An 18,920-nucleotide genomic window follows, 5' to 3' on the forward strand; every position below is an offset into this window, starting at 1 on the left:
CCTAGGCTGTCCCTCAAGCTAGGGGACCCTATGCTATCCCTAACCTTAGGGATACTCCTGATGGTGGAGAGGCCTGAGTCTCCTCCTTGGCCCTGCTCCTGACCAGTTCTGATCTGATTCCCCCTCCCTCCCGAGAGTGACGGGACAAGTGTGTGATGAAACCCACAGATAAAGACAGACAAGGGAAAACCAAAACTCTGTCACACAGCACATACAAAGGTAAAGACAATAAGAGATTCACGATAAGAGGAGGCAGGAAGCTACAAAACAATAAGGGTAAACTCCACAACTGCACCAAGCAAAGAGACAACTTTCACCAGTATGTCTGGGACACCACACCTCACAGACCAACATAGACAAACTATAGCTGGCATGGGTGGAAGGTTTCAACCAACTTAAATAGGAGGGGAATAGATGTGATAGGCATGTGACCAAACGAGCAAGAGGACAAGCAGAGATTAACTCTTGGTAGCCTGCCTATGAATCAGCACACAGCAGGTCAACACCTGAGCCTGCCGGTGTTGATCCCACACACCAGAGAAACCTTTGGGCAGAGTATCAAAATCTGCAATATGAACATCACCCAATGCCACCATGATCTTTGGTGAAGTTTGTGCAAAACTCCGTGTAACATGTTGAAGTGCTACATAGTTACATAGTTACATAGTTACTTAGGTTGAAAAAAGACCTAGGTCCATCTAGTTCAACCTTCCTCCACCAGTTCAACATTTAGTCACTAAGTCATTTATAACCAACAATGTTGTGTGTACTGAGGAAATCATCCAGCCCTGATATAAAAGCTGTTATAGTATCTGCCATTACTACCTCTTGTGGTCGGCATTCCACAGTCTGACCGCTCTAACTGTAAAGAACCCTTTCCTATTTAGGTTTCGGAATCGCTTTTCTTCCACTCGCAGTGAGTGCCCCCTGGTCCTTAGTACTGTCTTTGGAAGAAATAAGTCATGTGCCAGTCCTTTATATTGACCACACATGTATTTATACATATAAATGAGATCTCCTCTGAGACGTCTTTTTTTCTAGGCTAAACATATCTAACTTTTTCAACCTCTCATCTTATGGGAGGCCTCCATTCCTTGTAATAGTCTAGTTGCCCGCCTTTGAACTGACTCTAACTTCTGAATGTCCTTTTTAAAATGTGGAGCCCAAAACTGGATCCCGTATTCCAGATGTGGCCTTACAAGTGATTTATAGAGGGGTAACAATACGTTGGGATCACGGGATCTAATCTCTCTTTTTATACACCCTAAAATCTTGTTTGCTTTAGCAGCTGCTGCCTGACATTGAGTGCTGCTGCTCAGCTTATTTGTAATGAGAATACCCAAGTCCTTCTCCTGTTCTGTAGTCCAGAGTTTACTTCCATTTAATGTATACGCAGTTATAGGATTAGTCCGTCCTAGGTGCATTACTTTACATTTATCAACATTAAATCTCATTTGCCAAGTATCTGCCCATTCTGACATCTTATCCAGATCTTTTTGTAATATTGTACTATCCAGGTCAGTTTTTAATATCCTACATAGTTTGGTGTCATCGGCAAAGACTGACACTGTACTATCAATCCCATCCACAAGGTCATTAATAAAGAGAGTAAAAAGAATCGGTCCAAGCACAGATCCCTGCGGCACCCCACTGCTGACTATAGCCCATTTAGAGAATGTACCATTTATGACTACTCTTTGTTTCCTATCTTTTAGCCAATTCCTTACCCAGTTGCATATTGTGTCCCCTAGTCCTTGCTTCTGGAGCTTTAGTATAAGGCTATTATGTGGTACAGTATCAAATGCCTTTGCAAAGTCCAAATAAATCACATCAGCTGCATTACCAATATCCAGGTTTGAACTTACCCCCATAGAACCCCAACAGGTTGGTTAGACACGACTTATCTTTCATGAATCCATGCTGTTTGTCAGTTATCATATTATTTTCTGCAATATATTTTTGCATGTCATCCCTTAAAATGCCCTCAAAAACTTTGCATACTACTGATGTCAGGCTTACTGGACGGTAGTTGCCTGGATCTACCCTCTTACCTTTCTTAAATATCGGTACCACATCAGCAATCCTCCAATCCTGAGGCACCAACCCTATTACAAGTGAGTCTAAAAAGATGAGATACAGCGGTCTGTCGATTACGGAGCTCAATTCCCTCAATATTCGTGGATGAATGCCATCTGGCCCTGGGGATTTGTCAATGTTTAATTTACTCAGACGTAGGCGTACTTCATCTTGTGTTAAATTAATTATATCGGGTGGTGGACTTTGATTTTTCACTTGTTGAATGATCCCTGGTACAGTCAGTTCCTTGGTGAATACAGATGAGAAATGCCTATTTAATATCTCAGTCTTTTGTTTGTCCTCTATAACTAACTTGTTATTATATTTTAAGGGGCCAATACTATCCTTTGTTTTCCTTTTGGCATTAATGTATTTATAAAAGAAACAGAGATCCAAATCACCTACACAGAGTGAAATGATCACATCCTGGCTGCCTGCTGCTGCCACTAGGGGGAGCTTAGAAACTTACTGTATACTGGGGCATAACTGTTTTCAAAGTATGTCTATATTTGGAGCTCCATCAATTATACAGATAAATTGAAGAGTTTTATAGCCATAGTATACTATACAAAAAATCTGATTGGACTAGGTACATACTCTTTGTTTATTAGATTAAAAGGCATTTTTTACCAGTCTGCAAAGTTGGTGTAAATCGGTTTGCAGCACCGAACTCAGTAATCTGTGGCCACTGGATGGAATTCTTGAGAACCACATATCTTATGGCATACCCGGCTCTTTTTTCATTAGCCGGCCTGTGTTGTGAAACAATCGGTCATTTATTTTGACAAATAGTGTAAGTGGCATAAGCTTTTCAAAAAGGGTAAAAATGTTTTGAACTTTTAACTTTCAGTCTCCATATTTCACCATCCACTACAGCTTTGAGAGTGAGACGACCTTCATTTTATGGACAATTATCTTAGCTATCTCATACATAAATTTGACGTGTAACTATTTAGAATATGATTAGTTATGCACATGTAGCGCTCCTGAGACTATCAGGGTGCTACAAGGTTCTGCATCCCCACCAGGATTGCAGGGCCTACCCCCTTAGAGATCCAAAACCCCAGTGCCGGTACCACCAAAAACCCAGGTAATCAAAGTTTTTCCCCAACAATCCCCCATACAATGGTACTTAGCTAGGGTGGGACTATGGATGGCCGCCTAGAGGTGGAGCCACTCCAGTCCACTAGTTGACCAGGTGGGAGGAGTAGACTGTGGAGAGTAGTCAGAAGAGTAGTGACTGTGTAGAGGAGAGAACTGAAGTGGCTGCTGAAAGTGTCAGACCGCAGGAGTGTGAAGGTGGAAGCAAAGTGACATCTTGACTTGGGTTAACGGTGACCTGGTACCCAGGAGAAGTGGTTGCCATTGGAGTACTCCTGGAACTACGTACCGACGGGGTACAGGACCCTAGGACAGGAAAGTGCTTCAAGCCGACATGTTAACACCTGCACAGCAAGGGGACCATCAAGGACTTTGCTGACCCTAAATAATCCAAAGACTCAGTAGCAAAGGGAGAACCGGGGACAGGATCAGAGACTTCAACCCCACACGTTCACGCTACCACCAGGTGGACAGAAGTGGACAAACCACAGAACAGGGACCCCCAGTTGTTCTATACCACGGGGACCCACTTACCAGAGACAGGTACAAGCAAAGAAGGTATCAGAGAAACAGACTGGCACTGAGACGAAGGGGAACTGGAGGCGAAACCAGCCGGCCTCGGGCAACCAGTCAACATCTACCAGTAGTGAGTAAACCAGTTGCACTGAACATCTGTGTGGACTCCTTCTTCCGACCCCCTCTGCACCATACATCCTCTGGGGCAAAATCCTACTTGCGGAGGGACTACCATACTAGCTGACAATACCACCAGCCCCAGTAGAGACATTCTGCAGCGGCAGCTCCCTACACTTAGTCACAACACCGCAAGTGGCGTCACATGTGAACATTATCATAATCTCCCCTGAAAATATCCCCATTACAAAAAGGGCCCAGGGCACGGAACCCGGTAACGGCCACCACCGTGACATTCCCAATAGAGACTCTGCCCGGAACCGAGTACCCCATATCCCTGGGTACTACACAGATTCTTGTCATATTACTGTTTTGTTCCTGGTGTTTGAAGAAAACATTTCTTCCTGTATACTACAAATTACAACCTGTTCTCACATTCCCTAGTAGCTCAGTGTGTTATTAGGTTGATTCCCAAGTGAAAGGTCAGTGGTTCAAATCAAGAAGCAGCCATGAAGAAGATTTCCCAAGAAAAGAGAAACCGCATCATCCAGCTCATTGATAACAATCTCTCGGCCAGGATAATTGCCAAACTGCATCATGTGAGGCCATGACAGTTGTAAGAATACAAAATGGAGTCCATTAATTCAAAAGCCAAGAGTTGACGTCCAGGCAAAATATTGGAGTCAGCAAGTCGGCTCTTCACAAGGTCTATCAGTTCTGGCGCTATAAACCCGGCAGTGGAGGCGGCTCGTATGCTTCACAATAGCAAGATCACAAACGTCCATGCAAACACCGTGCGATGCATGTTACGTAAGTCTGGAATGGGGGAATGAAAAAAGGTGAAGACGCCTCAACTTCAATATCATCATAAGACATGTCAGCTTGAGTTTGCAAAGAAGTACAAAAAGTGGAGACTAGAAGATTGGAAACAGGTGATTTGGAGCAATGAGACAAAAGTCAATATACTAGGTTCTGATAGGTGCAAATGTGTCTGGAAGAAAAAAACGGAAAAAGGTTCTAACGGAGTGAGAAATTGAAGGGACTGTGAAGTTCAGTGGAGGAAGCCGGATGATATTGGGTTGTTTCACAGCCAAAGGCATTGGATACTTAACCAGGATTGATGGTGGTCTCAGTGCTGATCTATATGTGAGGATTCTAGAAGACTAGTTACTTCATACACTTGAGTACTATGTGTATGAAAAAGACAATGTAGTGTTTCACCGGGGCAACGACTCAAAGTATACGTCGAGATTGGAGAAGAAATGCGACAATAAAGTAGATGCACTGGATTGGCCTCCACTGTCCCCAGAATTGAACCCAATCAAACACTTGTAGGTAGAGTTGAAGAAAAAGCTGTGTACGTACCTAAGGCTACTTTCACACATCAGTTTTTTCCAATCAGGCACAATCCGGTTTGTGCCTGATGCAACAGATCCGTCTCCGATTGTGTAAAAACTGATGTGACGGATCTGGCAAAAAAACAAATCAGTTTTTTTTTTGTTTTTTTTTATGCTGAGAGGGAGAGAGAGATCCCATCATCACCGCACAAACACCGGCACTATCGCCCCCATCATCACCGCACACGCAGGCACTACCGCACACATCATCTCCGCACACCCCTGCACTACTGCACGCATCATCACCGCACACGCAGGCACTACCGCACGCATCATCTCCGCACACCCCTGCACTACTGCACGCATCATCACCGCACACGCAGGCACTACCTCAGTGACGTTCCCGCTGACAGCGCGATTCACTTCAGTTGCTGCGTGGAGCTGATTGTGAGCGGCGGTGTTCTACTGCCGCTCCTGTCAGCTTCATGTAGCAGAGCTGAAAGCGTCGCGGGACCTCTGTGTTTACGTCGGACCTGGAGGGGTATTTGAAGATTTTAATAAAATGGTGAAAGAGGGTGTTTTTTTTGTCTTTTATTCCAAATAAAGGATTTTTTGGGTGTATGTGTTTGTTTACTTTCACTTACAGGTTAATCATGGAAGGTATCTCGGGGAGACGCCTGCCATTATTAACCCCTTATTACCCCGATTGCCACCGCACCAGGGCAATTCGGGATGAGCCGGGTAGAGTCCCGGGACTGTCGCATCTAATGGATGCGGCAATTCTGGGCGACTGCTGGCTGATATTTTTAGGCTGGGGAGATCCCCATAATGTGGAGCTCCCCATCCTGAGAATACCAGCCTTTAGCCGCGTGGCTTTATCTTGGCTGGTATCAAAATTGGGGGGACCGCACGACATTTTTTTAAAATTATTTATTTATTTTTTTTACTGCAAGAAATAGACCCGCCCGCCAGCGGCTGTGATTGGGTGCAGTGAGACAGCTGTCACTCAGCATGGGGGCATGTCTGCCTGCAACCAATCATAGGCGCCGGTGGGCGGGGAAAGCAGTGAATACGAGATTGAATAATGGGAGGCCGGCATTTTCAAATCAGGAGAAGCCGCCAGCAGTGTGACAGCCGTGCAGCGCCGCGCCGGTGATCGGTGAGTGGGTGAGAGTCAGTGAGTGAGTGAGAGTGCGTGAGTGATTGATTTTCTGACAAGCAATGAATTTATATCACTACTGGGCATGCTCAGAAGTAAAAACCGAATCCGGTACATGCTTCCGGCGTTTGTTGCATGCCACCAGATTCGGCTCGCATAGACTTTAATTATGCACCAAGCCGCACAGCGCCGCATGCGGCGCTATGCAGTTTTTTGCCACTGGCAAAAAACGTTCCTCTCTGCGTCCTGTGCGGCCGCCGGAGTGACGATTTTTGCCGCAATCGGGAAAAAACGGATCAATCGCGAGTACATGTGGCACAATCCGGCGCTAATAAAAGTCTATGAGGAAAAAACGCACACGGCGGCAAAAAAAACTGGATGCGTTTTTTCTGCAAAGTGCCGGATTGTGCTGCACAGCAAAAACCTGATGTGTGAAAGCAGCCTAAGTGAGCCGACCAGTATGCACCAACATTGGGAACATGTAGACGAAACCTGGGATCAGATTTTGGTCCAGACATGCTTGAATATGATAAAGAGCATGTCCAGACGGATTTAGGAGAGGTGAAAGCCAAAGGAGGATTTACAAGATAATAATGTAGCACCCCTGTGGTACCAGTTGCCAAAAATGTAACCCGTGGAAACCAAACCCCAGAATATCAATGCCAGTCAAAACACCAGCACCTTCAGGCCACATGCACAACCCCAACACCAAACTGGGAGAATTCCTAGCAACAGGTAAGGGATGGACACTTACTGGAGAGCTGACACCCGATCTGTAGGGAGAGACCCAGTGAGGGGGAGGGGCGAGTGGTCAGTTGGGAAGTTGGCGGGAGGAAGTAGTAGGTAGTTGGTTGAGGGTGGAGGTTTAGTGAGGCGTGAAGTCAGAGGAGGAAGCAAGAAGGAGAGTGAAGTACAGAAACAGACCTGAAGACCCAACGGAGAGCTGTAAAAGGAGAACTGTGGAGTATGGAACCAGGACTCCAGGCACCGTGGGTTACCTGTGGAAGCGTCAGACTCCAGGAACCACGGAAGGCCTCTGGAAGCCTGGAACCAAGGCTCACAGGACTCAGCACAAGGCGGGGTGCAGACCCTAGGACAGTGGGACACTTTATGGTCAGCTGTTAACGCTGCCAGGCGAGAAGATCTCCAGGGTCAATCACCAACCTAAAAAGCCTGAAGCACAAGCAGCAAAGAGAGGATCGGGGACTGAACCCCTTATATAGTCCAGGCTGCCTGCATTAGGACCCAGACTGAAGAGGAGAGATTTCCAAGTAGCTCCAGGCCACGGGACTCCAACCACAACGAGTGTGCACGGAGGACAGCCATCTCAGGTCCAGCTGGCACGGAGCATAAGGGGAGCGGGTACACCTGGAACTGGCACCCGTGGGTTCAATTACCAAAGCAAGTTAAAACTGCAATACTGGTGTGGACTGTTTCCTTGACGGCGTGCCCTCACACAGACTGTTCCCCATTACAACCCCCATCATTCCCTGCTGGGGCCTGTCCCTGCTTGCGGAGGGCTCCAAACATCCAGTCTACATCACTCCATCAGCCCCAGCAGAAACCTGCAGCAGTGGCCCCACATAACCTGGCCACACACCGCAAGTGGCGTAATCGAGAACTCTTTTATTATTTTCCCCTTTTATTTTACCGAAACCCCCTTTTCTTTTCTGAGGGATGGCACTCCAAGGGCCACAGTACCGGGCAGCGACCACAACTGACCCCACCACGCACCACAAAGCCCGGGACCGAGTACTCCATAGCCCTGGGGCGTCACAATACCAATACAAATTTAGATTTTTAGGAGCAAAACAGTAACAACGCAGTGACATGACAAGAGTCTGCATAACTAATTATGTGCTAAATAGTTGCAAGTCATATTTATGTATGAGATAGCCAAGATGATTGTCTATAAAATGAAGGTCGTCTCACGCTCAAAACTGTAGTGGATGGTGAAATATAGAGCCTGGAAGTCAAAAGTTCAAAACATTGTTACCCTTTTGCTTGTCAATGTAAAACCAATGGGACAACATGTGAAAAATAAAAATGTCATCCAAGATTTCCATTATTTCCAGCCATTGAATCTATTAATGCATTTAAATTTAACCCATGTACAATGAGTTTGTTCTACAGTACAACTCAATTCACTTTAGTATTAGTTATTTTTCTATTGTGTGTGTGAGTATAATACTACCATGTAGAGCACATATACTTCCGTACAGTGGCCATAAACAGCGCAAACATTAAACATTGTGAAAATACAACTTACCTGATCTTATCTTTCCTCCTTAGGCTATGTGCCCACGCTGCGGATTTTGCGCGGATTTTGCCGCGGATTTGCCGCGGATTTACCGCGGATTTCCCGAAAATCTGCAGCAGCGGCACTTCCAAGCCATTTCAATGGCATTTTGGAAATGCTGTGTCCATGCTGCGGATTTTTCCGCCGCGGATTTGCCGCGGATTTTGATCCGGAAAAATCTGCAGCATGTCAATTATTGTTGCGGATTTTGGTGCGGATTTTGGGTATAGAATGGGGAAAAGAAAAAAAAAATCCGCATCAAAATCCGCGGCAAATTCGCGGTAATCCGCGGTAAATCCGCGGCAAAAATAAGGTGCGGATTTGCCGCGAAAGTCGCGGATTTTCATGCAGAAAAATCCGCAGGTACATTCTACCGTGGACACATAGCCTTAGGGTTGCAGCAGCTTTAGCAAATAACTGTCCATAAAAGTCATTTTATGAAATGACTTCTAAAGCCTGCTTTACACGTATCAATTTATCGTGCGTTCGCATGAGCGATCGCACGCGCCCCCGTTGTTTGTGCGTCACGGTTGTTGCCCGTGTCGCACAAAGTCGGTAACCCCCCGTCACATGTACTTACCTTTCAAACGACCTCGCTGTGGGCGGCGAAAATCCACTTCCTGGAGGGGGAGGGACGTTCAGCGTCACTGCGACGTCACACAGCGGCTGCCCAATAGAAGCGGAGGAGCGGAGATGAGCGGGACGTAACATCCCGCCCACCTCCTTCCTTCAGCATTGCCGGCGGCCGCAAGTAAGCTGCAGTTCATCGTTCCTGGGGTGTCACACGGAGCGATGTGTGCTGCCCCGGGTACGATGAACAACCGGCGCGCAGAAGGACGTTCGTTTTTTTGAAAATGAGCGACGTGTCAACGAGCAACGATAAGTTGCTCGTTCACAGTCGCTCATTTGTGTTACACGCTACGATATGTCAAACAAGACCGGATGTGGGTCACTAACGACGTGACCCCCACGACATATCGTTAGATATATCGTAGCGTGCGACGGGGCCTTTACATAAAGTATTGTATATATAAATCCTGGAGAGCAGCGCTATTGTTGTCATAAGCACAGATCGTTATCATGGCTGGGGATAATAGCCGGACTTATATTATCATAATAACGTCTTAGCTAAGCAAAGATTCCTGAACATTCACCCCATGAGGAGAAGAGAATAGAGGCTGCATTGAATATTCAATATAGTAAAGCAATCGCGGCATAGACTTTGCACACCGAGATTCTGGCAATGAATTCTTCTCAAAACTCCAAGAAAAAAGCCCATTTGTTCTGCATTCTGGGGAGAGCGAAGATAGTTTAAAGAAAATCTATAAAGGAAGCTCTGGCCAAATCCTATATGGGTATAAATACATTTTACTTGTTCTGATCTCCATTTCTTGTCTTGCATATAGGAGCAGTATTATAGTAGTTATCTAATATACAGTATGAAGCTGAGTGTATGTGTGTGTGTGTCCGCTAAAGAAATCCACACCGTCACATTTACAATCACAAAATTTTGCACAGACACCTCCTGTGACTCATGGAATGACATAGACTATGTATTGAGGGGAAAATTAAACCCCGCAGTTTGCAGTTATTCACCAAAAAACCTGCTTACGTTAAAGTCAATGGAACTGGGAGCTACAGGTCATTAATAGGAGCTGTGATTGGCTGCTATAGGCAATGAAGGACATTCTTAGTATAAGGAGCCTATGTGTCAGTTAATATGATTTTTATTGAGAGATTGACACAGATAAGGAAAGAGACAGACAGAGACAGACTGGGTAATAGGCAGACAGACAGAGATTGACAGAGGGAAAGAGGCAGACAGAGACAGACAGAGTCATACAGGGAACGAGACAAAAATAGACAAGGAAATAGACAGGCAGACAGAGACAGACAGAAAAGGAAAGCGACAGACAGACAGGGAAAGAAACAGACAGTGAAAGAGACATACAGACAGAGACAGACAGGGAAAGAGGCAGACAGAAAGGGAAAGCGACATACAGAGACAGACAGACAGGAAAAGATAGAAAGACAGGCACAGACAGGGAAAATGACAGACAGAGGCACACAGGGAAAGAGATAGTCAGAGAGGGAAAGAGACAGCCAGGGAGAGAAACAGAGAGAAAAAGACAGACAGAGACAGACAGGGAAAGAGACAGTCAAACAGGGAAAGAGACAGCTAGTGAGAGAAACAGAGAGAAAGAGACAGACAGGGAAAGAGACAGACAGGGAAAGAGGTAGACATGGAAAGAGACAGACAGAGACAGACAGACAGGGAAAGATACAAAGACAGACAGACAGGGAAAAAGACAGACAGAGGCACACAGGGAAAGAGACAGACAGGGAAGGAGACAGACAGGGAGTGAGAGAATGACAGGGACACGACACTTAGTTACTATCCCGGGCAACACTGGGTACTACAGCTAGTATTCTTATATAAAGGGAGCAGTATAATGGTAGTTACATTCTTGTACATAGGGGCAGTATTATAGTCGTTATATTCTTGTACATAGGGACAGTATTATAGTAGTTATATTCTTGTACATAGGAGCAGTATTATAGTAGTTATATCCTTGTATATAGGGGCAGTATTATAGTAGTTATATTCTTGTACATAGGAGCAGTATTATAGTAGTTATATTGTTGTACATAGGGGCAGTATTATAGTAGTTATATTCTTGTTCATAGGGGCAGTATTATACAGTAGTAGTTATATAGCTTGTACATAGGGGCAGTATTATAGTAGTTATGTTCTTGTACATACGGGCAGTATTATATTAGTTATATTCTTGTACATAGGGGCAGTATTATAGTAGTTATGTTCTTGTACATACGGGCAGTATTATATTAGTTATATTCTTGTACATAGGGGACAGTATTATAGTAGTTATATTCTTGTATATAGGGAGCAGTATTATAGTAGTTATATTCTTGTACATAGGGGCAGTATTATAGTAGTTATATACTGGTACATAGAGGCAGTATTATAGTAGTTATATTCTTGTACATAGGGGGCAGTATTATAGTAGTTATATTCTTGTACATAGGGGCAGTATTATAGTAGTTATGTTCTTGTACATACGGGCAGTATTATATTAGTTATATTCTTGTACATAGGGGACAGTATTATAGTAGTTATATTCTTGTATATAGGGAGCAGTATTATAGTAGTTATATTCTTGTACATAGGGGCAGTATTATAGTAGTTATATACTGGTACATAGAGGCAGTATTATAGTAGTTATATTCTTGTACATAGGGGGCAGTATTATAGTAGTTATATTCTTGTACATAGGGGCAGTATTATAGTAGTTATGTTCTTGTACATACGGGCAGTATTATATTAGTTATATTCTTGTACATAGGGGACAGTATTATAGTAGTTATATTCTTGTATATAGGGAGCAGTATTATAGTAGTTATATTCTTGTACATAGGGGCAGTATTATAGTAGTTATATACTGGTACATAGAGGCAGTATTATAGTAGTTATATTCTTGTACATAGGGGGCAGTATTATAGTAGTTATATTCTTGTACATAGGGGACAGTATTATAGTAGTCGTATTCCTGTACATAGGGGCAGTATTATAGTAGTTATATTCTTGTACATAGGAGCAGTATTATAGTAGTTATATTCTTGTACATAGGGGCAGTATTATAGTAGTTATGTTCTTGTACATACGGGCAGTATTATATTAGTTATATTCTTGTACATAGGGGCAGTATTATAGTAGTTATGTTCTTGTACATACGGGCAGTATTATATTAGTTATATTCTTGTACATAGGGGACAGTATTATAGTAGTTATATTCTTGTATATAGGGAGCAGTATTATAGTAGTTATATTCTTGTACATAGGGGCAGTATTATAGTAGTTATATACTGGTACATAGAGGCAGTATTATAGTAGTTATATTCTTGTACATAGGGGGCAGTATTATAGTAGTTATATTCTTGTACATAGGGGACAGTATTATAGTAGTCGTATTCCTGTACATAGGGGCAGTATTATAGTAGTTATATTCTTGTACATAGGAGCAGTATTATAGTAGTTATATTCTTGTACATAGGGGCAGTATTATAGTAGTTATGTTCTTGTACATACGGGCAGTATTATATTAGTTATATTCTTGTACATAGGGGACAGTATTATAGTAGTTATATTCTTGTACATAGGGAGCAGTATTATAGTAGTTATATTCTTGTACATAGGGGCAGTATTATAGTAGTTATAGTCTTGTATATAGGGGCAGTATTATAGCAGTTATATTCTTGTATATAGGGGCAGTATTATAGTAGTTATATTCTTGTACATAGGGGCAGTATTATAGTAGTTATATTCTTGTACATAGGGGGCAGTATTAGAGTAGTAATATTCTTGTACATAGGGGCAGTATTATAGTAGTTATATTCTTATATATAGGTGCAGTAGTATTGTAGCTATATTCTTGTACCTAGCAGCAGTATAATAGTAGTTGGCAGGATTATAGTAGTTACAATTGGTGAAATAAGTATTGAACACGTCACCATTACTCTGCATAAATCTATTTCTAAAGGTGCTATTGATATAAATTGCTCACCGGATGTCGGTAACAACCCATCCAGTCCACGCAAGTAAAGAAATTAACATCATTTATGGACATCTATTGTTTATGTGTTAGAATCAGAAATGACACAGGGAACAGGTATTGAACACGCTTACTGAAATTTATTCAAAAATTCGTACAAAAGGCTTTGTTGGTGATGACAGCTTCAAGACGCCTCCTGTATGGATAAACTGGTTGCATGCATTGCTTAGGTGTGATTTTGGCCCATTCTTTCACACAAACACTCTTCAAATCCTGAAGGTCCTGTGGGCTCCTTCTATGATCTTTAGTTCCTTCCATACATTTTCTATTGGATCCAGCTCCGGTGATCGGCTCGGCCATTCCAGCAGATTTTATATTCTTTGTCTGAAACCAATGGAGATTTCCCTTGTCTGTGCGTTTGGGATCATTGTTTTGCTGAAATGCCCACCCTCGTTTCATCTTCATCATCCTGGTATGTGGCAGTGGATTTTTATGAAGAATGTCTCTGTACATTTGTCTATTCATTCTTCCTTCAATTATATGAAGTTTGCCAGAGTCGTATGCTGCAAAACAGCCCCACACCATGATGATTCCACCTCCAAACTTCACTGTTGGTTTGGTGTTTTTGGGGTGATTTACCTTTTGGTCTTGAAACATGCTGTGAATTATGGCATCCAAAAAGTTCAATTTTGGTCTCATCTGAGCAGACAAAATACTCCCAGTATTTCTCAGGCTTGTCTAAATGTTGGTGAACAAAGTTTAAAAGCCCTAGAACATGCTTTTTGTTCAGCAGTGAGTGTGCATTCAGGAGCATGCATTCAGCCATGGAGGTTGCGTGCTTTTCTTATTGTTTTCTTTGAAACAATTGTACTTGTCGATTCCATGTATTTATGTTGCTATCCACAGGTGGTTCTTGGCTCTTGGACAACTCTTCTGAAAATATTTTTTACTCCTTTGTCTGAAATCTTGCGGGGATCACCTGGTCGTAGCCGGTTTTTAGTGAAATAGTGTTCTTTCCACTTCTGGATTATAGCCACAACAGGGCACATTGAAATCTTCAGTAGTTTAGAAATTCTTCTGTAACCAATACCATCAGTATGTTTTGCAACAATAAAGTTGTGAAGGTCTTGAGACAGCTCACCAGTTTTACCCATCATGAGATGTTTCTTGTGTGGCACCTTGGTAATGAGACACCTTTTCATAGGCTGTCAGTTTAATCAGCAGATATTATTTGTCACTACGTGGCAGGATTGCTTTCTAAGTACTGATAGATTTCAGCTGGTGTCATGACTTTCCATGGCTTTTTGCACCTCTTTTTCTTCATGTGTTCAATACTTTTTCCCTGTGTCATTTATCATTGTTACACATCGCTTTATTTATGGACATCTTCCGTTTGATTTCTTCACCTGTATAGATTGGATGGGTTGTTACCGACACCTGGTGAGAAATTCATGTAAATAGCACCTATAGAAATATAGTTACTTAGAAAATTGGTGATGTATTGAATACTTATTTCAACCGCTGTATGCCTCCTATCTCCATTCCTATTCCTTGTAAAAAAAAAACCAACATATAAAATTACATCTTTTATCTCTTACCCAATGTTAAAGGTATCTTATCAGTCAATGGCCTTGTGTTGATGGAATTATATTTTCCAACTTGTCTGGCGCTAAATATACACATTTATGGTGGAGTGAGGGGAGATAAGTGTTAGACAATCAATGGTCGGAGCAACAGTTATATCATGACTACGACTAGGATGTATCCTGGGTAGTGGGATATCTGATGTAGGCCTGCTCAGAAAAAAACTTTTACTTCTGGATATAAAGCTACTACCAGAGAAACGTTCCTAAATGGAACATCCTGCAATGTTTGGGTACGTCTATTAGGGTTTAGTCTAATGTTAAAAAAACCAAAGAAATAAAGACAGGAGCCCACCCTTGAAGATTCAGAATAGTGATCAACCAAATGTCGCACTAGGGACGGGGAAGTACCAAGCGAACGGCGACAGGGTAGGGAAACCCTGTGTCTAGATAAAGGGAAGATGGTGACCCCTGACCAAACCTACTGCTGGTCCCTGGGGTCCTTCACCACCCTAGATAGGTTCCGCACCTATGCACCAAGTCGGATACCTGACCCTAGGTATCCTATCCTTAGTGTTCAACCCTAAATAGGGAACGGATGGGATGAGCTCTTCATCAACCACACTAAACAACTCTAGATGACACAAGGAGGACACACAGGGGGAAAAGGAATGAACTACTTATCCACAGATGACTCAGGTAGAAGTTCAGAAAAGTTTTCAGAAACAATACCACAGAGGAGCACAAGCCACCTGCTTGCAACAAAGGCTTGAATGGACTGAAAAATATCACCAGCACCAGTCCAAGGAAGGAAGGGGTATTTAAGCACCAAGAGAATGCTGATGATCAGCAGCTGGGTGGAAGGCGAGCTCCTGCTGGGTCCAAAATGGGAGAGATGGATCCAATAGGAAAGCTACCTATACCAATGAATGCTGACAGTAGAAACAATGGAAAGTCAGGGAGCATTCTGGGCAATCAAACGCTGTGACCTTCTATGGCCAGAGACCACATTACTGTCTGTCACCCGTGACACCACTCCAGCTGATGACTGTCTGGTAACAAATAACGGCATTTTGTGATCCTTTGCCATGGTCATTTTAGTAATCAGGAGAACCATCAGGTGACTGTTGAAAAAAATAGCCTGCATCATTGAAAGCAGACCCCTGGTGTACAATGGTGGAGAAAACCGAGGGACACTACTTACTTGGACCTGTGTGCTGGTTTAATTTCTTATCTCCCACACTTGATTGGCTGGAATTACACGAGTCGTAGTTGGATAAAGTACTGGAAGGTGAACCAATGTCAAATTGGGCCGGTTGTGTAGACATTGTGGTGTTTGGAGAGGACATTCCTGAGTCTGGCTGCTTCAGCTCCATGTCTGCTGATGGATCCCTCGACAACACACGGTGTTCCACACTCTACAAAATGTAAAGAAAAAGGAGTCACAATAGGGTCATCATGATCTTGTAAGCCCGGCCCAGGACAGGGCTGAATCCTATCCACAAAACATCCTGGGATACAATTTCAAAACCACAAAAAAAGACATTAAGCAGATTTATGTTTAGAAAACCCATTTTTAAATATTCTACGGGTGGAATTCTTAGTTCGGATTCTTCATTAATTAACCGTACAGGAGGATAAATACAAGGAGCATCTTTGGAGGACTCGCATTGCAGGGAAAAGCAAATGTTTTAAATACTTTTTTCTCAACTGTGTTCACACAGGAAAAGCATATGCCACGGGAAATGCAGAGTGATCATGTAAACGCTTCATTAAGTATGACCTGCCTAACCCAGGAAGAAGTGCAGAACCGACTTAACATTAAAATTGACAAATCACCAGGCCCTGATGGCATTCACCCTCGGGTATTAAGGGAGTTAAGTAATGTGATAGACAGGCCTCAATTCCTTATATTTAAAGACTCTATAGAAACTGGGTCTGTTCCACTGGATTGGCGGCTAGCAAATGTGGTACCAATATTCAAAAAAAGGGTGTAAAAGGGAACCTGGAAACTATAGGCCAGTAAGCTTAACATCTGTTGTGGGTAAAATGTTTGAAGGGTTTTTAAGGGATACTATTATGGAATGTCTCAATGTTAATAATTGTTTAACTCCATATGAACATGGATTTATGAAGGATCGCTCCTGTCAAACTAACCTGATCAGCTTCTATGAGGATGTAAGCTCTCACATGGACAGAGGAGAATCATTGGATGTCATTTATCTCGACTTTGGTAAAGCATTTGACACTGTCCCACATAAAAGACTGCTAAGTAAAATGAGAAAGCTTGGGCTCGGGGAAAATGTGTGTAGATGGGTAGGTAGCTGGCTTAGTGATAGAAAACAAAGAGTGGTTATTAATGGTGCATACTCAGATTGGGCCAGGGTTACTAGTGGGGTGCCACAAGGGTCTGTATTGGGCCCCCTACTATTTAATATATTTATTAATGATCTGGTGGATGGTTTACAGAGTAAAATATCAGTATTTGCAGATGATACAAAACTATGTAAGGTAGTTAACACAAAGGAGGACAGTTTGCAACTGCAGATGGATTTGAGTAAATTAGAGAATTGGGCTGAAAAATGGCAAATGAGGTTTAACACAGATAAGTGTAAGGTTATGCACATGGGAAGGAGAAACAGATGCTACGATTACTTACTAAATGGGAAACCGCTGGGGAAATCAGACATGGAAAAAGACTTAGGCATCTTAGTCAATAAGAATCTAAATTGGAGTGCCCAGTGTCAGGCAGCAGCCACCAAAGCAAATAGGGTGATGGGATGCATTAGAAGAGGTCTGGGGGCACGAGATGAAAACATCATTCTCCCTCTGTACAAATCACTCGTCAGACCACACTTGGAGTATTGTGTGCAATTTTGGGTGCCGGTGCTCAAGAAAGACATTACTGAACTTGAAAGGGTTCAGAGGCGGGCTACTAAAATAATAAATGGAGTGGGTGCATTACAATACACGGAAAGGTTATCAAAATTAGGTCTATTTACTCTGGAAAAGAGAAGACTTAGGGGAGACCTAATAAATATGTACAAATATATCAGAGGGCCATATAGAGATCTCTCCCATGATCTGTTTGTACCAAGGACTATGACAAGAACAAGGGGGCATTCTCTTCGATTGGAGGAAAGAAAATTCTTACATCAGCATAGAAGAGGGTTCTTCACGGTAAGAGCAGTGAGGCTCTGGAACTCTCTTCCTGAGGAAGTGGTGATGGCCAACTCACTGAATGAATTTAAGAGAGGAATGGATGCTTTTCTTGATAGCAAAAGTATAGAAGGTTATAAATAGCGTAATCTTACAGGTAGATAGAAGAGCGACCAAGATTATTAGAGGAATGGGGGGGCTGCAACACCAAGACAGGTTATTAAACTTGGGGTTATTTAGTTTGGAAAAACAAAGGCTTAGGGGGATCTAATCACAATATATAAACATATGAGGGGACAGTACAGAGACCTTTCCAAAGATCTCTTTACACCTAGGCCTGCGACTGGAACACGGGGGCATCCGCTACGTCTTGAGGAAAGAAGGTTTAATCATAATCACAGACGAGGATTCTTTACTGTACGAGCAGTGAGACTATGGAACTCTCTGCCGCATGATGTTGTAATGAGTGATTCACTACTAACATTTAAGCAGAGCCTGGATGCCTTTCTTGAAAAATATAATATTACCAGTTATGTATATTAGATTTTATGACAGGGTGTTGATCCAGGGAACTAGTCTGATTGCCGGATGTGGAGTCAGGAAGGAATTTTTTTCCCCATTGGAGCTTATTTGACACATTGGGGTTTTTTTGCCTTCCTCTGGATCAACATGTTAGGCTACGGGTTGAACTAGATGGACTTAGAGTCTCCCTTCAACCTTAAAAACTATAAAAACTATAAAAAGACAGCTCAATCATTCTCATGGTTATCATGCAATTCTTTATTTCCCCTGCAGTGACACCATCAGGGCATTACTGCAGTTACTGGTGTATGGAGTCTGGTGAGAAGAAGCAAGGAGGGGGGCCCAGCCGTTCACAGAGAGCTGCCCTCTCTACTCTATACTGCAGCCTCCGTGCAGCTCCCAGTGGCTCCTCTCCTGCTCTGCACCAATCAGGAACTGCAAGATGAGGTAATGTATATTGTATGTATAAGTAAATGTGAC

General features: G+C 42.9%; 1 protein-coding gene across 1 annotated transcript in view; it reads right to left on the reverse strand.

Moving 5' to 3' along the window:
• ESPN (espin) overlaps window positions 1–18,920 on the reverse strand; it is a 304,695-nt gene that overhangs the window by 146,165 nt on the left and 139,610 nt on the right. Inside the window, exon 6 of the mRNA XM_075328416.1 lies at window positions 15,964–16,177. Coding sequence (XP_075184531.1) covers window positions 15,964–16,177 — 214 coding nt within the window. The remainder of the gene's footprint in view (window positions 1–15,963; window positions 16,178–18,920) is intronic.

This window comes from Anomaloglossus baeobatrachus, chromosome 11 (assembly GCF_048569485.1).
Source record: "Anomaloglossus baeobatrachus isolate aAnoBae1 chromosome 11, aAnoBae1.hap1, whole genome shotgun sequence".
NCBI classification, from domain to species: domain Eukaryota; kingdom Metazoa; phylum Chordata; class Amphibia; order Anura; family Aromobatidae; genus Anomaloglossus; species Anomaloglossus baeobatrachus.